Below are 24,963 nucleotides of genomic sequence, written 5' to 3' on the forward strand. Positions count from 1 at the left end.
TAGCCAAGCAGTTTGCACAGCTGAGCGTATCCTGTTGGGTAGCAACCGTTGCTTCGTGCCATTATGGTTGTGCTCATCCCATACCTCCTCCATGGAGATGGTGGTTTGAGGTGTGTCCCCAAGAGTGCCATTTTAACGTATGTGGGATTTGTTGCAGCTTTGTGCGACCGACAAAACCCTGGAGTTTGACAGAGACTTCCGAATCAAGCACTACGCTGGAGATGTGATGTGAGTTTCTTTCAGCTGTGCCTTCTATTTCTGTCTTCAGCCAGCTTTGATGTGGCAGGATGCTCTGATTTAGTGCTGCTGGTGTGAAGCTGTCGTGCAGAATTGCAGAGTGCAGCAATTGCTTATCAATTAAATCTTAAGCTGGTGGCTGTATAGAATATGAATTTGGAACTGAAGCAGAAGGAGGATGTGAACGGGAAGGCAGTGCTTCAGGAAAAAGCAAAACCTATCACTGGTGATACAAGGAAGCTATGGAGAGCTAATCAAACCTCCTTTAGACATCTGTTGGTGCGATCATGCAGCTCTCTGGCTTGGAATTCTCGAACCAATGTGAGCTGACTCAAAAGGCAGGGCGGCAGTAAACCAACCCAGCAGTGCAGGGAATCTGCCCCATGCGGGCTGGGCAGTGCTCCGTGCCTGAAGTGTGCAGGAATGGCTGCCGTGTGTGACAGCAGCGTGGGGGAGGATGGAGAAGTGGGGGTGCACGTATGTTAGAAGGCTTTCAATAGGAGACTGCTGTCTGCAGTGTCACTGAAATGATGTCGTGGTTTGGGATGACAGGGCAGGAAGAGAGGAGTTAGTAAGGATGTGATGTAGTGGTTTTGGTTCGTTGTTTTACCTTTGATTTATAAAGGTAACCAATGTGGCTGTATTGGATGCCATTCATTCTGGAGTCTTTGCTGAGTGGCTGCTGACAGACGTTGCTGACTCCAAAGCATTTTGCCAGGGAGAAAAACGGTCCCCGGTTCTGTCTCAGTGGCTGAAGTTCAGCACTGCTGGTGGGAAATTTCCTGAAGGGAAGATTGGAACGTGGGAACATTGAGGGCAGAAGTCACGAGTGTAGCTCCTGAACTTGGCACTAACTCTGTTCTCCTTTTTGCAGTTACTCAGTCTCTGGATTCATTGACAAAAACAAGGACACTTTATTTCAAGACTTCAAGCGCCTCATGTATAACAGGTAGGAACAAAACCATTAAGGAGGTTAATACAAATCTGGTCTGTCTGAATCCCTTTCTGTGGAGTGGATGCTAGAAGAAATTAACGCTCAGCTTCACAGGTTGTGTAGGGTTTGTTGGATCCCACCTCACCGTGCAGTGGGGGTCGCTGTGCAGAGATGAGCTCTGTGCCTTTGTTGTTAAGCAGATGTGGATGTGCCAATGCTGACCTCTCTTCAATGAGAGAGAAACTGAGCAGCGTTTGATCCCAGAAGAGATGTTGGCCCCAACTCGAAGCCCACATTTTGAGACAGAGATTTGGGGTGATGAGAAAAATGAGCAAATACATGGAGTTGTTTCCATATGTGCTGTGACACGAGGAGAGGAAACACGCAGGCACTTGCTGTAAATACTAATGAGGCGAGTGGAAGTTGCCTTTGACAAGTGTATGTGAGATTCCATCAAAATGTGTATCTAAAGGTGCTCCAGAAAGCTGTTCCAGTCCATTCCAGATCTCTTGCCATCCATCACGGCTGTTTCACCTCATCTTCCAGAAAATGTCGGCTAAAACATGTGAAATAATTCAAATGTACATCAGGGATGTCAATCATAGAACCATAGAACCACCGAGGCTGGAAAAGACCTCTAAGATCATCCAGTCCAACTGCCCCCCTACCACCAGGTCTGCCCACTAAGCCACGTCCCCCAGGACCACAGAAATACAGCTTGAAATCAAGTACTGTGTGAGCCTGAGCCCCGTGTTGCCCAAAAGCAGGAGAAGTTTTGTTGTGTTGGTTTGACTTGGATGGCAGTGACGTCTGGGCACACACACTGCTGAATGGAGCACTTAGGGCCCTTCTGTTGCACTGTGCAATTAAAGCCACTCTCTTTCAGCTCTAATCCTGTGTTGAAGATGATGTGGCCCGAAGGTAAACTGAGCATCACGGAGGTCACCAAGCGACCTCTGACAGCTGCTACCCTTTTCAAGAACTCCATGATTGCCCTGGTGGACAACCTGGCGTCGAAGGTAAACACTTCCATTGAAAACTGACTCTACTTCTGCAGAGCAGGGCTCATCTGCAGAGAGCTGTCACCTTCCTGTCACTGCTGTCTGTCACAGAGCCAAGCTCATCAGCGGAGATGAGCTTTGATTGTGGCAGTGGGCAGCTGCGAGGAGCTCTTGGGATGGTTGTCTGCCATCTCTGCATAAAGGAGCTGGGTTGTGGTTGTGTACCCTTCACTTGTAGTCGAGCCTCCCTCTTTGGGGGGTAATAATTATCGTGTCAAATAAATAACAAAGCTCTTCTGGCAGAGGGCCCAGAGGATGTAGTTTCACAGCGCGGAGATTTTTCTGTCTCTCAATGCCAAATATCTGCTTTGAAAATTCAGTGCGATTTCCTTCTTTTCTCTTTGTGTGAGATGGTGAGAAGTGAAACATTTTATTTTTCTGAACAACTGAGCTTTTTAGCAGGAAGTATTGCTCTGGCAAGCGCTGCTTTGTGCTAGGGTTGTGCTGTGTTCCACTGCACTGCATTTCATTTGAAAGCAAGGTAAGGGCACCTTATCTCCTGCCTGCACAACAGGGAGGAGAGCTGCACGGAGGGTCCTGAGCAATGCAGCAGAAAGGGCTGGGGGTGCAGGAGGGGAGGGCTGCCCTCAAGGCGCCATGGTGGGACGTTTCTGCACGTCCTTGTGGGAAAACTTGGTTTATTTATTAGAAGAAATGAGACCAGGCCTTTGTGTTTGTAAGAACAGAGAAATCAGGAGACTGCCTGGAACAAATCCTGCTACTCACGGTGGGAGACGAAGGGCTGAGATGGCGCATTACCCACCCTGAGGCAGTGGGTACCAGAATTCATGATGGAAGGATGGCTGGTTGATGTGAAACGAGTTGTTTTGGTTGGTTTATTGTCAGTACCTCTATCACAAATGGAAGCCTGCAAGGATGGGGAATTGTTTCCTAGGCAGAGTTAGAGAGTTAGGGACAAATATTATCCTTGTATTTATACCTCCCCTACATTTTCATTGAGGATTTGGGGTCACGAGGTTGGATATTTCCCAATTTGCTGTTGAGCAATGCAGTTAATTGTGGAGTGGTGTATTACACAGGGGGTTATGGATCCCATTAAAGGGAAGACTGTCGTTAAACAGATGTGTTAACGAGGGCTGCTGCCCAGCAGTCAGAAGCCAGGGGCTGCTGTGGCTGTGGCTGACCTGCAGCTGGAGCAGAGGGGATGAACTTTGGATTTCAGTCTTTGCTTTCAGGGCTGACGCAGGCAGTGCTCCTGCAGAACAGCGTCCGTAGGTCCTTCCCTTTGCAGACAGGTCGTGTAGCTGAGCTATTTGTGGATACTCTTGCTGGGATGAATCTGGACTTCAGAATGGATCTCACTCTATATTATCTTTTTTTTTCCACATCTGTGTTACTTTAAAGGCTCTGAATTTTGGTGTGCCCAAAAAAAAACATGCAGCACAGATAGGGGGCCTGAGGACGGTCTTTGTGCTTCTTCCCTTGGGTTGTGGCACGTGGGAGCCAAGCAGTGCAGTTTCTGCAGTCCTGGGGCAGAATGGCAGTCCAAGGATTCATTGATATCCCCGTGGCACTCCAGGAAAGCTGCAGTGCTGGCAGCAGCATCAGCACTACCTCGAAACCCATCATTCAAGGGCTTCAAAGATGCCGATTCACTGAGCAGGAGCAGCAAGAATGGCAGAAACAAACCTTAAACTCTGCAAACACCGGACCTCCAATGGCAGTGGGTGTTTGACTGGAGCCGTTCTGCCTCGCTGGCGTTCTGCTGCAGCGCGGGGCTGGGAGGAGAAGCAGAGTTCTGTGACTTCATGGGGCTGTGCTGCCACAGCACTCAGCACGGATTTACAGCCGTGCGGTTCTCCTGAGGGTCTGCTGTGTCTGTGATGGCTTCTTGGAGAGGCTTTTTCTCTTAACTGCTGGCACTGGGAGCCCTGTGGTTGACACGGCTCTAAATGATGAGCTCGTCGAGGAGCTCTCTCTGGACATTCATCTTGGTTTTTCTTCTCCTTTTTCCCTTTCTCCCTTCTTTTTCCTCTTTGTTTTTCCCCCTTTCCTCTTTCTTCCCCTCTCTGTAATTCCTCTTGCCTGATTTTTTTTTTTTTTTTTTTTTACTCTGTCTTTATCCTTTGTCCATCCCTCTCCATTCTGGTTTGACAGGCTTCATCTCTACTAAGCCATAATGCCATCACCATGACCAGCTGGGGATATCCAGCTCAAACTTGCCCATTCTGTGTCCTGTCCTTTCTCCCATCCACTGTGCTCTGAACTGTGGAACAGAGTTCTCCCAAGCAGTATCATGGTGCAAAAACACTTTAAAATCTAAAAATCACTCTGCTTCGTTAAAAAGAAATAAATCAATTTCAGATAGACAGCGGAGCAGCATTCAGAACTGAGGCCTTTGTGCCGCTGTGTTTCAGTTCTTCCATTTATAAAATGCAGCTCTGGGCTTGACAGCCTCCTGTGCAATAATGGGAGCTGCATAATTATCCCCCTGAAGAGCTGGGGCTGGTGGGATTGTGAGCGTGGAATAATCTCCTTTAGAATTTACCCTGCTAGCTGTCATTGCTGAGAGGCTTTAATTACACTGTAATTGTGCTGATAGATGATCTCCTGTCTGTGCAGGAACTTCCTATTCCTGCTTTCCAAAAGGAGAGCAGCATCCCGACGTGTGCCTTTTGTGTCAGCGCACATCCAGTCACTCACTGCTCTTTGGAAGTCGTGAAGGGTACATTTTTTGCACGGGGGTTTTGAATGACAAAGAGCTGAGTGACAGCCCAGGCAGAGAGAGCTGCGGCAGCGGAGGGGCTCTGCAGTGATAGCAAATAGCTGTGAGCCAAACGCTGTGATGTCTGATGAACGGCTCACACCGTTTCCTGGAGGCAGAGATGTGTTCTGAGATCACAAACTGCGGGCTGTGGGTCCGGCAAACTCCTCCTCCTCCTCACTAATAGCTGCCGTGACTGCACGGAGCCTCTTCAGTGCGGATTTGAAGTTCATCTGGGGCTGCTTCTGCCTTCGGTTTGACACGTGAGGGCTGACAGCCACGTTCCCACGGCACAGCCGAGGAGGAGTTGTCACCCACGCAGATTGCACGTTCTGAGAGCTGGTAGGAGCCTGCTGAGGGAATAAAGACCCCTGGAAACCTTGTTTGCCTTCAGCAGTTTGCAGGAGAAAGCTTAAAAAGATGGAGAGTTTTAAGAGATCCAAGCATTAAATTGTTCCGTCACGTTTGTTTTAGCACAACAAATAGAATGAGATTGGGCTCTGTCAAATCACTGCAGCAGAAGGGGGTGCACGGTGGAAGACCTCACACAGAACGGGGCTGTCCCTTGGCTGTCTGGTGGCACAGAATGGTTTGGGCTGGGAGGGACCTTCTGGGTCCTGGGGAAGCTGTGCTCTCAGCACTGCTTTGTTTTTTGAGGAATTGAAAAGAGGAGCCAGATGAAGACTATGCTGGAGCCACACTGTGGTTGGGTTGGAAGGGACCTCCGTGACTGTAGAACCATGGAATTGTGGCACTGTTGGAGTGGAAGGGACATTAAAGATTGTAGAACCATGGAATTGTTAGGTTGGGTTGAGTAGGATTGGGTTGGAAGGGAACTTAAGGATTGTAGAACCATGGAGTGGTTGAGTTGTGTTGAGTAGGGTTGGGTTGGTAGGGACCTTAAGGATCATAGAGCCGTGGAATCATGGCATGATTGGGTTGGAAGGGACCTTAAGGACTGTAGAACCATGGAATCGTGGCATGGTTGGGTTGGAAGGGACCTTAAGGATTGCGGTACCATGGAATCATGGCACCATTGGGTTGCAGGGACGTTAAAGATCATAGAACTGTGGGATCACAGCTCTGCTGGGTTGGAATGGAAGCCCCCCTTCCCTCCCAATCCCTGCCATGGGCTGTGTGCCTCCCACCATCCATGGCTCTGAGCACAGTGAGGGATGGGTCACCCACAGCTGTGGGCAGTGCCAGGGCCCCGTAACGTCTCATCTCAGTGTTGGGGCTGTGGTTATTCATCCCATTCACATTTGTTTGTGTGTGCAACCTTCATGTTCATGTCAGCGCTGTGTGCCTCCATGTTGTGTCAGGATAGCTGGGTTATTCAGGGATGAGCCCATTTGTTCAGCATTACTGGAAGGGAAATAGCAATTTGGGGCCTTGCACACTATCCTGAGCTTAGAACAGTGACCTGAAATCACAGAAAATAGGGCTCAGTCATCGACAGGTCACAGAAAATGGGACTGGAGGGGACCTTGGGAACGCGTGGAGTTCAGTCCTGATTGAGGACAGCTCTGCCTCTCCTGTGTGCAGATGTGAGCAGTCCGCTCTCCCCCATGGGGCTCCTCCTCCCCACGGGCATTCTGCTCCCATTCTTCTTCTGCTGGTGTTCAACTCGAGCTGTTCTGTGTTGTGCTTCAGGCCTTCTTTGTCCTAAACCACAACTGTTGCATCTCTTCACGTTTAGCTTTCGTGCACATTAAGTAAGGAAGGTGTGTTAGGTGCCGTCCTCCAGCGTGGCTTTTGGCTCGGTCCTTCTAAACCAAAACAGTATTTCCTCCAGGTTGCATTTTCTGTGTTTTCAGTCTTTCTTGTTCTTCTCTGAGCTTGCTGATCTCCATTTGCCTTCTGTTTGACCTTGAAAAATAGAAGACCGTGAGGTTATAAGGAGCAGTTTTACCTTTAGGATCTCAGGTTTGGAGCCTCTGCTCACTGCTCTGCTCGCTGCTCCCCTCCCTGCCGGGCGCATGGTGAGGGCTGGTGATGGAGAGAAGGATGTGAGTCAACTTCAGCCCCCACTGTGGTCCAAGCACGTTGTCCTGAAGAATTACAGCTACTCTTTGCCAGGCTGACTTTCTCCTTCTGAACCAAGTGCCTTTGCTCTGTCCCGTTAGGAGCCCTATTACGTCCGTTGCATCAAGCCCAATGACAAGAAGTCCCCGCAGCTGTTTGACGAGGAGCGCTGCCGGCACCAGGTGGAGTACCTCGGCCTGCTGGAGAACGTCAGGGTGCGGCGGGCAGGCTTTGCCTATCGCCAGACCTACCAGAAGTTCCTCCACAGGTAGGAGGCAGTTGTGTCCCAGGCCCGGCCGTGGCGCTCGGGCTCCCCTTCTTTGTGCTGAACGCATTCGCTGCGTTATTCTCTCCGCGAGGGATGTGTGCTGAGGTCCTTCCCCAGAGCACAACCTGAAAGCTGGAGCTCCTGAGCTGCTGTTTTCTCTCTGCAAGGTGTCTGATCGTTGTGGTAAGAGAGATGGGCAGGTGTTGTGTGCCATGGGAAGTGCTCAGCCATAGGACTGCAGGGTTGTTTGAGTCGGAAGGGGCCGTTAAGGGCCGTCTGTCCCATTGCCTGCAGTGCGTGGGGCACCCGCAGCTCTGCCAGCGCTCAGAGCCCCTCTGGCTGACCTGAGCATCCCTGGGATGGGGCACCCATCGCCCCTCTGGGCAGCCTGTGCCAGAGCCTCCCTGCCCTCATCATATCCAATCTGCATCTCCCCTCTCTTGGTTTGAGACCATTTCCCCGTGTCCTGTCAGTGGTGTGCAGTGACGCTGCACGTGCACGAGGAAACCTCTGGGCTTACAGAGGGGAAGTGTGGGAAAGGGATAATAGCGTGACCTCATTAAAGCATCTTTCTGATGTCCTCTGCCCTCGTTACTCCCACCAGATTTGTGACAAATTGAACGTTTTAGATTGTAATTTGTCTTGCAGCTGCAGTAAATTAGCAGAGATACGGAGGTTTCGTCCTCTTCAGACGCTGAATTGGTTTTAACTTCTGTTATTGAATCGTGTGAGCAAAAGTCCCCCGAGGATAGGAAAAAAAGCCCGAACTAAGCAGGTGGGACGTGCCACGGCAGAGGCAAAGCACAGCAGAGATGGCAGAGATTGGCCTGGGTGTTCCATGATACCTGAGGCAGAACGGGAGGTGAGGCTTATCACAGCCTGCGGCCCTGCATGTTCCGAACGCTGTGCAGAGCTTAGTGCTCACATCTGCCTTCACACGTGGTGTGTATTCCTTAAGACTTGTGTCATTACTATTAATATAAACAGCTGCTCTGTCTGTAATGAATATTTGATGAGCTCCTGTAAGCTTAAAGCCAGAAGTGCTGTTTGCAGCCAGCCAACCAAATTAGCATGTGGCAACTGGTGGAGCTTTGAGGTGCTGCAGTGTTTGTTGTGCCGAAGGCCGCGGTCGGATTCAACATCTAAAGGATAAGATAGCACACGCTGCATTTGCATAGCACAGCGCTGCTCCCAGGCCAGCCTGCACTGACTCTTCTAAACCTGCCCCTCCTGAAAGGGTAAGGGATGTGATCCGCAGTGTGAGCTGCACGCTCTGGGGTGTTTGTTGCAGGGGGATTGCAAGGGATCACAGCTGTATGCAAAGCAACTCTTCATTAGGATGGAGTTGGTGCTGTTCATCCCTGAAATACCCCAAAGTTGTTGATATTTCGTATCTGCCAAATAAGACAGTGCTGAGGGGATTTGGGGAAGGGCTGCCTGGGGGAATGGGGAGGAGCAGCACCTCCCAGGCATCTGCGGCCCTAACCCAGCCATAACACAGCCCTAACCCAGCCCTTCCCCACGAAGGCATCCACGTGCCTATTTCAGGCAGCGTTACAGAGCATGGGAACAACACCGAGATCCCATCTGCTGCTCAGTGCTGAGGGAGCACGGGCCTGCTTCACTCCCATTTGTTAGAAAGGGAGAACGGAGGAGCTGCTGAGCTCAGCTGTGTGGTGGGGAGGGACACGGAGGGATCCTCGTGGAAGAGGAGCGAGATGAGGAGGCGACGGGAGGCAGCCAGCACGGCGTCACCGCGGGCACAGCGCGCCTGAGCCGCCCGCGATGGAGCGCCGGCATCGCTGCACAACGGGAGGGCGGCTGCTGTGGCTGCCTGCAGTTGTGCGAGGCCTCTGGCACGGCCCTGCACCGCGTCCCGATCTCTGCGTTGGAGAGAGATGGGTTCCGAGCTGGATGAAGGCTTGGCTGGATGGCCGCAGCCACAGGGCTGTGCTCAGTGGCTCCATGTGCAGGTGGAGGCGGTGACGAGCGCTGTCCCCCAGGGCTCCATCTTAGGAGCGGTGCTCTTCAATCCCTTTCTCAGTGACACAGAGGATGGGATCAGTGCACCTCAGCAGCTGCAGAGGACACCGAGCTGAGCGGTGCGGCTGCTCCGAGCGGAGGAAGGGCTGCCGTCCAGAGGGACCTGGGTGGGCTCCAGAAGTGGGCACACGAGAGCTCCGGGAGGTTCAGCACGGCCAAGTGCAGGTGTTGTGCTGGGGTTGGGGCAATCCCAGTCCCCAACCATCACTCCAGGCCCTGAAGTTGGTGACCACTCACAAGTGTTGTTCCCCGGAGGTTGATACTGGGGCCAGCCCTGTGTAATATCTTTATTGATGGTCTGGATGAGGGGACTGAGTGCTCCCTTGATAAGTTTGCAGATGACACCAAGCTGGAAGGAGGTGTCGATCTGCCTGAGGGTGGGAAGGCCCTACAGAGGGATCTGGACTGAGGCCAATGGGATAAGCTTCAACAAGACCGAGTGCCAGGTCCTGCACTTCAGCCACAACAGCCCCAGGCAACCCTACAGAGCTGGGGCATTGCAAGAGGTGATGGTCTTAAGTTGCTCCAGGGGAGGTTCAGGTTGGATATTGACAACAATTTCTTCTCTGGAAGAGTGGTGATGCACTGGCACAGGGAGATGATGGATGTGATGCTCAGGGAGGTGGTGGATCACCGTCCCCAGAGGTGTTCCAGAGCCGTATAGATGTGACACTGAGGGTTTGTGGGCATGGCGGGGATGGGTTGGATTGGGGATCTTAGAGATCTTTCTAGCCTTAATGATTCTATGGCTCTGTGACTCTGTGAGTGGGCATGGTGGGGGTGGCATCATGGTTGGACTGGATGATCTCAGTGGGTTTCCCAACCTCAGTGATTCTGTGTAGAAATGACCTTGCACGCTGCCACCATCCTTAGGCAAAAGGAGAGGGGAAGGGTTGTGGTGTCACTGAGCAGATTTATGTTGGCTCCTGCCTTGCTGTAATTAGCGGCGAGGTCAGGATCTGGCCTTGCTGCAGCACCCTGCTCACACTTCAAGCTCTCCAACGTCTCTCCCTTTTTTCTTCTGGGCCCTGTTTAATAAAGTATGTATTTGCAGTGTTGTCCCGACCCTTTTGTTTCCCTCATTTAAGTGTCCTGAGGTGGAAGGTTTTCCTACTGAATTAATTACTGCAGGAACATTTTCCTGATGATGACAGAAAAGAGAAGCCAGCTTAAAATATTTATGTCCTATGTGTGTTTGTATCACGGGCTTCTAAACAGACAGGTGGTTAAGACCGCTGCATGCGAGTTTTATTTGGAACACGAATGTGGGCAACATAGCAGATAAAACATCAGTTGTGTTTGTGTGTCCATAAATGATATGCAGACAATCCAGTGTTGCTTTTTGCAGATGTCTGTTGATGGAGGGCAGTGGTGAGGCCCGTCGCGTTGCATCAGTGCTTATTCTTTTCAGTGGCTTAAAATCACACCTCTTGCATTCCCTTTCCATTCAGTTTTGGGAATCACATCTCCTACACAAACTATCTGAGGATCTGCTATGTGTAATCAGTTCGTTTCCATTTAGATGGTAACTATGTCTAAAAGATGGTGAAGGTTGGTCTTCTGGAGAGCGCAGAGGACAAACGCACACCTGGGAATTGTGATTCCAGGTACAAGATGATCTCAGAATTCACCTGGCCAAACCACGACCTCCCTTCAGACAAGGATGCTGTGAAGAAGCTCATTGAGTGTCATGGATTTCAGCACGACGTTGCCTATGGGAAGACCAAAATCTTCATCCGCACGCCGCGAACGCTGTTCACCTTGGAGGAGCTCCACGCCAAGATGCTCGTGAGGATCGTGCTGTTCCTGCAGAAGGTAAAGCTTCATTTTACTGCACCAGAAAACTCAGTTCACCGTCCCTAAAGCACCTTTTCTCAAACTCCCTGTTGGTTTTTTCTTGGTTCTTCATCGTGTTACTGCTGACTGAGCATAAAGTGTTTGGGGTGACTCATAGGGCCATGGGTTTGTTTGGGTTGGAAGGATGCTCTTCCAAGTTGGTTCGTGGAGCTTTGTTTGTACCTATTGCTGAGTCCTCTAAGGTAAATAAAGCAGAGGCAGCCAAGGGATAGAAAATGAGGGGAGAGGAAGGAGTGATTTGTGTGTTGATGGTGTTTTCTTCCCATGAGAACCCACTGTAACAGCGGTATTGGGGTTGGCAGGAACAAACATCACGAGAACACAAGGATTACATCACATGAAGAAGGAAAACATTGCTGTGGGGCTCTGGAAATGCTGCCCCAGCAGTTTGGGTGGAAGACTGACAGAGTGGGGGTCCATCTGCAGAACTGCTGATAGAAGGCCCTTAGCAGTACAAGGGTGTTGTGCAGAGGACCCCTGCATGTTCTGCCCCTTCTGAATATGGGATTTGACCTCAAGCTCTTTCTGATTTTACCCTCCAAGTAAATAATTTTACATTCTACAACTTCAAAGCGTTTTCAGGCTTTTCTTATGAAAATGCTCTTCTAAGCAATGGGACTTGGCAAACTCCTGAGTCGTTTGGGTTTGGGGGCAGCTGTACGACAGAAGCTGGCTTGCAACCTCAGAAGCAGTGTAGTGTCATAGAGTCGTTTGAGTTGGAAGGGGCCCCAGAAGGTCATCCAGTGCAACCCCCTGCAGTGAATGTGCACCAGAGGGGACAAAATATAAGAGCTAGTTCAGGCACTGTTCTGTGCCCAACAGTTTTGTTGTGTTAACAACGTGCTCAACCTGATTTCCCATCTGGGAGTCAGAATGACCAGTATGGAAGGAGAAAATTGGAAGTCCAGGGTTGCATCTGCGTTTGTGTTGGTTGGGTTGGCTGTTGGGTTGAGTTGGTAGGTACGGAGTTGTGTAAGATGGAAGATGATTTCTTCCTGCCAATTTTGGTATTTCCCTTGTTTTACTGCTGGATTTCATGCTGTGCTCTGAATGCAGTCCTCCTTACCAGCTGTGCTGTGCTGCCGGTAGATGGGGCAGTCGCAGACCAGCAGTGCTGCAGAAAGAGCAATCAGCACAATAACAAATACAATCTCAGGCTGAGGATCTGAAGAGGCCCTTCTCAGTGCTCTGAAAACAGCAGCATTACTGCCTGCTTCTAATTTTTTTGTTGTTTTCAACTTGCTTTCAATTGTTAAAGATGCACACAAAAATGCAGTTCTTGCTGCTTTTCCCCAGCTGCAGTTTTGCCTATAAGCATGCAGGGCTGAGCAGGGCCGGGGGGCAATGTGAGGTGCAGTCTGTCTCAGGTTGGGGTCCAATAACATTTTTCTTTGACCAATTTTAAATGAAAGAAGAATCTGCTGGTAGCAATTCCACTTCCTGCTTATTTTAAATGAATGCCTTCATTTCCAATTGTGTACATTACACAATTTATTGCTCCCAAGGCTTTCAGAAAGAGATTCTGTGATTATCTTAACAGCTTCATCATGTGAGTAACCCCTAACCCTTAAAATAGTGCCGCTTCCTTTGTTTGATAATGATAAGAATTTGCTTCTGTGGTTGCTTTCCTGCTCTTGGAAACGTTCCCGTCCATTTGTTAGCTTTGTAGAGGAGCGCTTTGTTCAAGAAAACAGCTTAGCACGTGCAGCATGCAAAATGATGCATCTTGTCAACATAATTTAGTGCACTATTTCAGTGCAATTTTATCAGACCCGTGCAGCTGCATATGGTAATCACTTCCCTAAATCTTCCCTGCTCAGCGTGCAGAGGAGGAGAGGATTGCTCTCATCCCCCAGCACCGACTGGGACACGGGTGCTCGTGTGTGCAGGTCTCCGGGAGCACGAGGACAACGTGGCTGCCATGGGGACCCATTGGGGTCCTGTTGGGGAACCACTGAGGACCTATTTGGGGACCTGCTGGGGTTCTGTTGGGAACCCACTGAGGACCCATTGAGGATCTGCCATGAACACCCCTTGCCATCCCCACGGCACAGCTCTGCCTGGTGGGGAGCAGCAGGAGGGAACTGCGGCTGAGTTGTAATTCAGAGCTCCCCCCTCCCCTTCTTTTCAGCACAGTGTACTTCAGGTGAGCATCTGTGCTGGCAGAAAGGAGGTCAGGGACATGCCAAAGGACAGGGCTCCCACCCTGCAGGTGCAGTGGGGCACCTGAATGCTTGCTTAACGTCTTTCCTCACCCAGGACATGCTGTGAAACACGCTTTAACCAAAGTAGATATAAATATCCATTCATTGTTGGGCAAAGGAGGAGAGGAGAGGAGAGGATCAGGGTCACCCCCAGGAAGGTAAAGATGCACCATTTCTGTGTGTATCTCCTTCCCTCATAGGATGCTGCAGTGTAAATTGCTGATGGTGATGAGCTTTTCCCGTGGGCTATGGGGGCTGCGGGGCTCTGGGGCAAAACCAAACACCTGGGGTTGGAGCTGTGTTTGTTAGTGTGTTTCTGGAATTACTTTTCTCTTTCACCACAATTAATGCTGTCCTCCCTCGCATGCTTTAATGGCATTCCTGTCCTTTAAACAAAGGTAAGCAGAATTTGCCAGAGTTCTGGGAAGCTTTCAGGCAGAGCAGCAATGAGTGGCAGGAAAAATCCAGCCGTCACTTCTTGCCATCCATCATTTCATCTCTGTGCACGTCTCACATGTGCCCCTTGCTTATAGCACCGTCCCTTTGCTATTTTTTGTATTTATTGTTGGACACAGCCTTGTTAGTGCAATCTAATTAATCTGAGGGTGACCCTTCTCTCTGCTCTACCTAGTGGGACGCTGCTTCTATTAAGCAAAGCAATAGAATGCGTGTTGTTCAGCTGACTCATGTGAAAAAGAGAAAATAGCATTTAGTAAATTAAGCAGCTCTTCCCACTCGCCGTTTGTGCTGTAATGTGATCTATGGGGACGAGGAGGCTCTGATTTAAAGACATTCGCGTCCACCCTCGGGTGGGATCTGAATTTGGTTGTGTTGTGAAATGCGGATCACAGAGTGGGGTGGGCGCTGGGTGGGAATGTTGGCCATTGCATTGTGCCTCCATCACCTCACCCGTTCCACCCGCTCTGCGAGGAGGTGACCCTTTCAAAGGCAATCAGGGATGGCGTAATTAAAGCTCGCTTCTGATTTGCAGCGCCTCAGAACTGCACGCGGGTTCTGTGCTGTGCTGTTGACTTAAATATTTCATAACCTTTCCCGTTTGAGGTCCTTTAAAGCTGTGCAGAAGGGTTCATGGCTCTGTGAGTTCCTAGCTGGGTTTTATCTTTTTCAGTTTGGATGCCTGGAGGGCAGCATGAAATATTGATCACGAAGCAGTGGGAGGAGGTGTGCTGTGCTACAGCAAGCATGAAATGGTTGGCCAAGGCTTAGTTAGATGCAGTGCTGCTCCAAAATATAACGCTGCTGTTTAATTCAGATGAGCTAAGTTGAAGCTCTTCAGTTCCAGTAGCTTTATTTAATCTTAGAATCTTTGCGAGGAGCTCAACGAGTTTATAATCTGCTTTAGATCGTATATAATCATCTGAGTTTGAGTTTATTAATTTTTCCCCAAAACCGTGTGAGTTAAACATCCTTCAGGAAAACATTTCAGTGCTTCCCTTCAGATAAGGTCCGACTTTTGGTTCAGGTGAGTGTTCCATTTCCTTTTCATAGGATCACGGGGTGGCTTAGGTTGGAGCAGACCTTAAAGGTCATCCAGTTCCAACCCCGATGCCGTGGGCAGGGTTGCCAACCACCAGATAATCACTTTTTGTGCAAGTCCTGGTTTCCCAAGCTTCCTCTCCATCCATCCCCAGTCTTAATTTCTTAATTGCCCTGTTAGTCTGTCATCACCTGACCAAAGCATGGAGAAGGTGGAGGTGATCGAAGGGATGCTGGGAGATCACAAAGGGAGAGATGATGGGGTGAAGGTTGGGAGGTGAAGCTCAGGTGCTCCATTTCTTTCCATTTTGGTGCCAACATGTGCTGATCTTTATTCCATTCCTGTACCCAACCCCTGCCCTGTCTTCTTGGGCAGCCCTTCCTGTAAAGGACATCTCTTTCACAGCGTGTCGTGCATAATGTCTCTTGCTCTCACTTGGTCATGGAATCCTAGAATAGCTGCGTTGAAAGGGACCTCAGAGATCATTGAGCTCCAACCCACCTGCCATGGGCTGGTTGTGCCCCGTTAGATCAGCTTGCCCAGGGCCCCGTCCAACCTGGCCTTGGTCATTAGATGCTGCAGTAATTGTCAACCAAACTGATTGCTTTTGAGTCTGCTTTTCAGTTTTTCACTTTGAAACTCATCATCCAACAGGGTTTTCATGAGCTTCCCATGGATTTGTCCCATGCTGCTGACATTCCACAATGATGACAGCCACAACTTTATTCTTGTGCCCATGACCAGCATGCTCCCACCCTCCTCAAATCCTGCACCTGGTGCCCCACGTGCACCTCCACCATCCTTATCCCCCTGAAATACTGCCAGTTCCTTCTACCTGTTGGCTTGGGACATTGCATTGTGGGGCTGTGCTTGGCTAGGAGCTTGGCTTGGGATTTGGACATGAAACGAAGCAGATGGTCTTGAACTCCTTCCAGCAATGTCACTCTGATTTGAGCCCCTGCCATTGATTCTTCCTGTAAGATCCTGCCTCTCTGGGTCTTCTCTTCCTTTGTCGGGTTTGGCTGAAGCTGGATGGAGAGTCAGAAGATAAAGCAATCACTGTCAGCCCGGGACAGCTATAAACTTGTCTCTGCAAAAATGATTATATGTGTTTTCTAAGTTTACGGTACACAATGCTTGTGAGTTTGGTTTCTCATTACTTTTGGAACGAGCTGCCACTGCGGCTATTAGGAATGCCCTCACCAGGAGTGAGGTTACCCAGTGTTGACAGCTTGATTGGAGGACGTGTTTTTCATTAAGAGTTGACTGTTTGTGTGCAGCCAGGGGACATGCCTGGGCTGGATAATTGGGTTTGGAAGGCTCGTGTTGGTAGCGTTGTGACACTTCTCGCTGCGAAGCCAATTTCTGCAGCGCTGCAGCTGATCCAACTCTGGGCCAATCTGTTACTGCGCCTTTGTTCCACCCGTCTGAAAAATAACCACTGCCAGGGAGGCTGTCCTCGAGAACACGTCTGCTCCAGCGCAGGGGAGCGAAATTAAGACCTTGTTCTGTATCCAAAACAACTCAAAATGTGTGATTGTTTTCTTGTGATGGTTTATGAGGTCCAGAAGGCTGCTCAGCCTCTGGACCGATCGTTCCTCCTTTCTGTTCTCTTGAAATTAACAAGTGGGAAGTCAGTAGTTGGTTTTTTATTCTTGTCATCTGGTTTGCTGTTGGCGTGCTCTTTGCAGGTACGTTTTGTGACTGTTTGTTCTATGCAGACAGTGCTGCCTTCCCCCAGTCTGCCCAGTGACCTCAAAGTGCAAAGGGAAGTGTTGGATATGATTTTCCTGTGGCTCTGTGTGTGTATGATGTTTAGATTTTCAGTACCAACCCGCTGTTCCTTGCTGATCTCCCTTTGTCTCATTGCCAGTTCTGTTTGGCTGCGCAACGCTCTGCTGCTGTTCTGCTGTTGTTAAGTGATTTCTGCACTTCTTGCTCTTGCCTTTTCCCAGTTTGGCCTTCACCATGTTCTGCTGAATGGATGATGTGTGGGGTGATCTCGTGCTACATCAAGGACTGCTTTCTATCTTGGGGTAAAGTTGCACACATGCAGTTTAGCATGCTGACATGCAAGCGAAGGGTGGATTGGCTCGGTGTTACCATGGGATGTTTGGGCAATGTTATGTGTCTCTTGGGTCTGTTTTGGAAAGGCGGAAGGCTGCAGGAGTACGAAGAGGGTCTACTCTGAAAGAAGGTGGAAGGAGAGAGTTCTTTGCTTTTCTTGAGAAGAACCCAAAGTTTCTGCTTCCTCTTTGAATGTTAAGTGTATAGAGAAAAGCCCCTTCACATCTGCTCTGCTTCTTCTACATATGGCTGTTCTCAGCCACACGTCAGGGTTATCAGTAAGGCTGTCAAGATAACCTTTGACATCAGCTTCATCAAGAGCATATCATGTTGGAGATTGCCCTGGGTAATTAATTAATTCTTCTGTAAATAGAAGGCTTGATATGCATCAATGGAGCAATGGGATGTTTCTCAAGAGAGACATCAACTCCCCAGCAGGGCCTGCAGCGAGTGGTGATGCACTCGTTCTGTACAAGAGGCTCATTATCCTTCAGTTTAATTCTACAAGGAAGCAAAAATGCAATCTTCATCCCGATGGATGGCATTAGAGGGGAAGTACGGCTGTTCAGCTCCTCAGGGAACTGTTGCGAGTCGACATTGCGTGTTGTTGTCTGTTGTCATAAGTCAACATTGCATGTCATGGTGTGTCATGAAGTGGTGTCATCCGTTGTCACAAGTCATTGTCCAATGTCATGGTGTGGTGTTGTCCATCGTCCTGAGTTAACTTTACAAGTTGTCATCCTGCATCGTTAACATGTGTCGTCACATGTCATGACGTGTCGTTGCCCGTCGTTGTGAGTCATTGACATGTGTTGTCATGCCATGACGTGTCGTTGTCTGTCATTGTGAGTGGGTTCGCATGCCATCGTGTGTCCTGATGTGGTGTTATCCATCACCAAACGTCATGACACGTCACTGTCCATCATACCAAGTCACACAATGCCAGGAGCAGCTCAACCCACTCGTGTTTTTCTAATTGAATCCTATTGGCACACCAAAATCGCGTTCTTTAAAACTCATGGCTGCTGTATGTCAGGATTTAGGAGAACAGAGAGACAAATGTTTCCTTCTTTTGTCTAAAGCTGTCCTCTCTGCTGGCCCTCAGGTCTGGAGGGGCACCTTGGCTCGGCTGCGCTACAAGAGGACGAGGGCTGCTCTCACCATCCTCAGGCACTACCGCCGCTACAAGGTGAAGTCCTACATCCACGAGGTCGCCCAGCGCTTCCGCAACGTGAGATCCATGAAGGATTATGGCAAGCACGTGCCATGGCCCACCCCACCCAAAGTGCTGCACCGATTCGAAGAGGCGCTGCAGGCGATTTACCACAGGTACAAATGAACGAATAGTCTGTTTGTCCGACCAAGGACTGAACGGTTCCTACGTGCTGCAGAAAATGTGGGGAAATGACTGGAGAACGTTAACTGGGCAGCAAACATGAAGATGTCAGAATCATAGAACGGTTATGGTTGGAAAAGACCACTGAGATCACCGAGTCCAACCATCAACCCATCCCCACCATAGTGGGTTCTGGTACCCCTGACCAGGCAGTAATTGTCCTCTTTCAGAGGCTGAGTCACGATGGACATCACCCTTCCTTCCTTAGTCCCAATTTAGACTTTCTAATCAATTTTGAAAGAAAAGAGCAGCTGGTGGTAGGCAGAGGGAGAGAGAAAATGAGTCTTTTAGAGTCCCTTGAGACTTTTATAGTAAGTCAATACTACTTTGAAATAGATTAAGCAACATACCACTATCCACCGTATTCAGTGTGTGGAAGAGTTGTTTTACACATTCATTACAACCTCCTTAATGCCCAAAAGCCAGTGAGTTTTTTTTCTTTGGCAAGTCTTGTTATTGTAGACAAGAGGGGTGTAAAGAGCTCTGATTCCAGTTTGAAAAATGATAACTTCTGAAAGTTATGAACAAAAGAAATATTGGCTGGGTGAGGTCTCTGGGGATCTCTAGAGCCATCTGCTTGAAGCAGAATACCACCAGCACTAGAGCAGGTTGGCCGTGTTTTCCTTCCCAGCTGTCTCTTGAATACTATCCATGGCCTATTGGGTGGTGTCCCGCTTTCTGAATAAGCTCAATTATCATAATCACAAAATTTTAGTCGATAAAGACTTTTTACAGCACTGGTCCTACAGAGCTGGTGTTGTTGCTGAAGGCAGTACAGTAACAAATGGTCTGGTCTGTCCTCTTTCATGTTACAGTTGGTTAGATTTCAGTTGTAGGACCAAATTTTGCTGTAAAAAGGGAATGGTGTTTTAAATGAGCCAAAAAAATGGGCTTGCAAAAACTTTATTGCCAACAGATGTGCCATCAGTTCACTTCTGGGCACCAGAGGGATGGGGGGAAGCGTACCAGCCAGATTTGATAGGGGTCAAAGGTGATATGTCATGTAAGCTGGAGACTTCAGGGCACTTGGTACAGACGTGAGGCTGATTCGAGCTCCGTATGGCAGGTGGAGAGCAGGGGAACTCATCCGGAGCGTCCCACCGAAGGACCTACCTCAGCTGCGGGCAAAGGTTGCTGCCATGGAGGTGCTGAAGGGTCACCGCGCGGATCTGGGGCTGCAGAGAGCGTGGGAGGGGGATTACATCACGCTGGTGAGTACACGTGGAGGAACCAATGGAGGTAAAAGGGGTCTGGGGCTCAGGGCACTAAAAGGGTGGGAATTTGGGAACGTGGCTGTTGGATTCTTGGAAGGGAGAGCACTGCAAGTTAATATTCCAGAATATACTGAGCCTGGTTTGAGTGAGCATCCCAAAGAGCATTGAAGGATGGTGAGCAACGCCATCAACTGGCTCATCAAATGGCCAGACCTGGGGGGGAGGTTGGTGTAAAGCTGAAATCCTGGATACAATGGGATGCTGAAAACAGCTCTAAATGGAAAGGAACAAAGACATTGTCTCGAGGCAACTTGCAATATTTTCTACTCCATCCTTCCTCCGAGCATTTTGTTTTGTTAAGGCTCCCTCAGAAAGCACGTAAAGCTCTGCTGCTCTTCGGAGAGATGGGAGGAAGCCTTCAGTGCGGTGGTGCAGCTGCAGGTCTGCCCTGACATCGTGCAATTACTGTCCTTAGTGAGCACGAAGAGTGACGTGCCTGTCTTTGCTCTTCCAGAGACCGGATCACCCGCAGAGCACGGGCGCCTTCCTCCCTGTTGCCACCGAGCTGAAACGGAAAGACAAATACATGAACGTTCTCTTCTCATGTCACGTCCGCAAGGTAACGTGGGTGGGGATGCTGTGGGGCTGGGGTGGCATTCTGTGGTGCCAGTGGTGAGGTGGTAATACTGGAGATATGTCTACGGATTGCCCTTCTAAGCAGTCCTGTGTTCATTAATTGGCTGTGCCATTAATTGGCTGTGCCATTAATTGGCTGTGCCATTAATTGGCTGTGATTTTTGGTGGATCCATAGCTCAGAACCTATTGCACGCAAGGGTGCTTTGAGGGACCCCTTTGTTGCAGAGGAATGAATAAAGTCACTTGATTCTGTGTAGCTGGCTTGGATCTGAGAGCAGAATTCTGCTTCTTTGGCAGGAGAGCTTTAAGAACTAATCAGAAAAAGCATAGTTGGGTGTTTTTGTGTGTGCGTAGCACTACTGTGACCTCCAGAGTTCTACTAAGATCTGCTGTGGGTGGTTTATAGCCATGCTGTTTGAGTGTCCACCAGGAGAGAATATTTTGAGTTCTACAAACCCATCAGACAAAAACATTTCGGTGGCCACTGATGTTGGAGTGCTGTCAGGAAGCCATGCATCTGTGTGTGCTTTTTGTGCCCAACGGGGACTGGTGGGGTCGGTGTCCCCTTGCCAGGCGTGTACTGATGATTCTGCAGATACATTCAATAGCAACAGCATTCATTTTGCAGTGAGAAATCTCACTTTGTAATGAGACTTCTTTCGTTGTGGCAATGATATTTATACGACAGGAAGTGATTCCTGTATACAGAAATAGAAATCTCCTACTGCTCTCTGCTATTTCAGCGGAGGAGCCCATTGCTTTCAGCACTCTCTTTTTAAAAGTTGCTAATTAAATGAGCCATTTGAGTGAGCATTGGTTGTACTGCCAGGACGGGGAGTCTCAGTCCAGACCTCATCTGCACAATCCTGGAAGCGCTTTGTGTAGAATCTGAAGGAGATACTGAAGAATTTCTCCTTGGATTTTTGTTCCTCTGGGCTGAAAACAAAGAAATTCCCATTGCAACTCATTTAATAAAGCAGATCCAGTTACTGTTGACTCCTGTTAATACTTAAAACTGGGTTAATTGTAAAAATACAACATTCAGTTCTCAACAGCGTGGTAGTTATTTCTTATAGGAGAGAAGTGTTGGTTTTTAATAGGGGTAGAGTGATGGTAACTGCTCAGCGCATATGTAATATATGCAAACCACTGTGGGAGTTTAATGCTGCTCACTGTTATGCAACATTTAAGCTTTTAAGTACTTACGTTTCTCTCACTTCTGAGTCAGCTTTAAAGGACAATCTCCTGCAGGGGGACAGGTGAGAGCAGACCATCTTCGGATCCTTCCCTTATTCTGTTCAGTGGTTGCAATACATTGCTCTGAGCATCCACTCCTGGCGGTGCCCCCATGTGTGACATTGTGGTTTCATTCTTTGGGATCTGTCTTAAGAAATGGATGTGTTCAGTGACCATACAGCACTTTAGGGAAATGATGGCCTTGAAGGAACCAGCGGGGGCACCTCTTCCTTCCTGAGGGATGTGGTCAGTGGGGGTGGTGGGGGTGGGTGGGGGTTGGACTTGGTGGTCTTGGAGGTCTTTTCTAACCTTAATGATTCTGTGCTTCCCAAACAAATGGATAAAGTAATTTCAGGTTTGCTGCTTAGGATGAATCTGTAGGGTCTTTGATGACATACGTAAGGCCATTTCAGAATATCTCTATGTTTAAACCCAAAAGCAATGAGCCCTTTGACATCCGTGCTTGGATGTAATAACTTTTTGAACGACCGTTTTTCTTCCTTCCCACTTGGGTGAAGAAAGAACGTCCAAGGCCCAAAGTCAACAAGAGAGAGGAACAAATAGCCCTGAACTTTGAAAGCCAACAAGACAAAGATTTGACATTTCAAGATCTGCTATCAAGATCTTTCCAAGCAATGCACTTAGGGAACCTAAATTAAATGTGAGCCTCGGATTTGCCAGCTAAGCAAGAGGGAGAATTGTAGCACCTGTAGTCGTGGTTGGAGCAGACAAACAGTCTTGACTTTCACCTCCAGTGTTAGGTGTCTGATCCTCAGAATTCTCGGGTAATTGCAGCCTAATACTCTTCTTTCTTTGAGAAGAAATGACATTAAGAGGATAAGTACAGAGCAGCTCGAATAGACACCAGTTAAGCCTAGAGTTCACATATTTAAAAGTGTTTATGTAAAGAACATATCCGCTGTGAGCCGTAAGATGTTTGCTAAGGCAGTTTTTCTCTGGGTGATGATTGACATTGTTCTGGAGAAGTCAGGAAGGTAACAGCAACTCGCAGCAGCTCTTGAAGTATCGATAACTGCTTGGGTGTATGGGGTCTTCATTCTGACAGCTTGAGATGAATAATAGCGATGAATCTGTTTGGGCCAAAGCTTCGTAGTTCTTTTTATAGAGTGCCTGTGAAGAGGCTTTGACGTTGTGCTGATGGAAGTGTGTGTGTTTGCTTTCTGGCAGTAGGTATAGGTGGGAGCAGGTCATTTTCCTATGGAAAAATACATCTTTTGCTGAGTGTGGTGGTGCTCTTTATTTTTCAGCTTTTTTTTTGCCTTGGGAAACCAAATGCATATTTCATGCATGCTGCCAGATTTTGTTTTATCACCTAGGAAACAACAATTTCTCCTTTTTTTAGAACATGTCTTTTCTTCCTGTTTCTCTTCCCTGTCGTTTGTGGCACTGTGCTCCCTCGAGAGCTCCATCTCCAAAGCCCGTTGTTCTCACCCCTGGGGCACGCACCTGGAAAACCTGTTGGAAGGTTTTCTGCTGTAGGCTGGACCTTCATTTTTCTCGATCAGCTGAAGGAAGCTAAGGAAGCTAAATTAAGTCTGGTTCACATTTGGATCAACGGGGATATAAATAAAAGAAGCCCAGAAGGTACAGAGAACACAATGCTGGGAAGGGTATGATCAGTATCTGAGAACATAAGGGCTGTCTCCACTCTTACAAAACCGAAGAATAGTGGCATTTGCAATTGTGCTGGCATTTGTCTGAATCTCTTCTGTGCATGCTTCCCCACGTGGCACTAAAGACACAGCATGAACTGTTTACATCAGTATGCCACAGATGCGTGAGCCACCTGAAGCTTGACCATATGGCCGGGCACTGGAACAGGCTGTGTTACCATCCCTGGGGGTGTTCAGGGACTGTGGAGATGTGGCACTGAGGGATGTGGTCAGTGGACATGGTGGGGGTTGCTTGGGGTTGGACTTGGGGGGTCTCAGAGGTGTTTTCCAACCATAACGTTCTGTGATTCCAAGAGTGGACGTGGTGGGGATGAGCTGGGATTGGACAAGACCATCTTAGTGGTCTTTTCCAACCTTTATGATTCTGTGATCTTGTGTCTGTATGAGGTGGATCACCTCCTAAGGAAGCCCTGCCTTCAACTCCAGGCTATTCAGCCTGCTGTCCTGTAGGCTGCACCACCAAACCATGACGTGTGACAGCTCGGAGACCAGAAACTCTGCTTTCACCCTGGTGAAAAATACGTTCTACTTCCTGCTTTGCTTCCACTTTTGCTTTTGCAAAGACTTTACCTGGTGTCTGTTTAGCACTCAGTCTCGTGAAGAGTTTAGGTTACATCAAATATTCTCCTTCTGTGTAATATTTCCTTGATTAATTAATTGCAGTGTTAGAGAGAGAGACGTGTTTCCTCTATGAAAACCCTATTGGTAGAGCCTAGTGTCACCAACGGCCTGGAAGAGAGCGGGATGGGGGGATTTCATAGAATCATGGGATGGCTTAGATTGGAAGAGACCTTAAGGAATGTAGAACCACGGAATCACGGCATGATGGGATTGGAAAGGATCTTAAAGATCATAGAACCGTGGAATCATGGCATGGTTGGGTTGGAAGGGACCTTGAAGATCATAGAACCATGGAATTGTTAGTTTGGGTTGAGTAGGGTTGGGTTGGAAGAGATCTTAAGGGCCGTAGAACCATGGAATGGTTGAGGTGTGTTGAGTTGGGTTGAGTAGGATTGGGTTGGAAGGGAAGGGACCCTACAGATCATCTGTTTACAACCCCCAGTTCAAATGATCTGTGTAAAAAGAGTATATGAATAAAGAATCTTAGAATGGGTTGAGTTGGAGGGGCCCTCAGAGGCATGATCCCAGGGCACAAATCACTGCTCTCAGGAGAATATTGTTTTGTTATTAATGTATTAATACCATGAGGTGTGGAACCAGGAGTTGACTGGCTCCAGCATTCCTGGATTCTCCCCACATGGGATGTTGTGAAGGTACACTGTTCTGTATCTTATGAATGAGTGCGTTCTTAGCAAACAGTTCTTTGTCTTTGCAGTAATTTTCCAGAGGTGCTGATGTGGCATTTGGCAGCACTTCTGGTGAATTAATTTGTTGAGAACTGGAGGGATGCTGTCGCTGTTGATGGGTAGCCAAAAAAAAACCACACAAATTCAGAACAGCAGAATACCTGGAATTAAAAGGAAGGATACAGTTAGAGTTGTAATTAATCCTTTGTTGGATGTAGGCCTTGCTTGTCCCAGCCCTGCTGGGTCTGGCAGTGTTGCTGCTCTCACAGTGCCCATTTCCCTGTGTATAAAAGGGGTGACGGGTTTGACCTTCTACTTTCACTCCTCCAAGTCAACCTGTTCAAGACCTGGGTGAATTTTACGTGTTTGCTGCCGCCGAGTTGGTGTTCTGCACGTGGCTGAAAGGCGCTTCTTTACAGGTCAACCGCTTCAGTAAGGTGGAGGACAGAGCCATCTTCATTACCGACCGACACCTCTATAAGATGGACCCCATGAAGCAGTACAAAGTGATGAAGACCATCCCCCTCTATAACGTAAGTTACAGACAGTCTCACAGTCAC

At 48.7% G+C, this 24,963-nt stretch overlaps 1 protein-coding gene across 7 annotated transcripts in view; it reads left to right on the plus strand.

Moving 5' to 3' along the window:
* Positions 1–24,963, plus strand: part of MYO1D (myosin ID) — a 71,453-nt gene that overhangs the window by 23,708 nt on the left and 22,782 nt on the right. For 6 of the 7 annotated variants that reach the window (XM_040653400.2, XM_040653402.2, XM_418085.8 and 3 more), the window contains 9 exons: positions 158–228; positions 1,112–1,186; positions 2,058–2,190; positions 7,084–7,250; positions 10,901–11,108; positions 18,025–18,248; positions 19,382–19,526; positions 20,044–20,148; positions 24,823–24,936. In XM_040653400.2, the coding sequence (XP_040509334.1) occupies positions 158–228; positions 1,112–1,186; positions 2,058–2,190; positions 7,084–7,250; positions 10,901–11,108; positions 18,025–18,248; positions 19,382–19,526; positions 20,044–20,148; positions 24,823–24,936 (1,242 nt within the window). Of the gene's footprint in view, positions 1–157; positions 229–1,111; positions 1,187–2,057; positions 2,191–7,083; positions 7,251–10,900; positions 11,109–18,024; positions 18,249–19,381; positions 19,527–20,043; positions 20,149–24,822; positions 24,937–24,963 lie in introns of those variants that run through there. The other variant, XR_001470313.4, reaches the window with a different exon arrangement.

This window comes from Gallus gallus, chromosome 27 (genome assembly GCF_016699485.2).
Source record: "Gallus gallus isolate bGalGal1 chromosome 27, bGalGal1.mat.broiler.GRCg7b, whole genome shotgun sequence".
Lineage (NCBI taxonomy): Eukaryota > Metazoa > Chordata > Aves > Galliformes > Phasianidae > Gallus > Gallus gallus.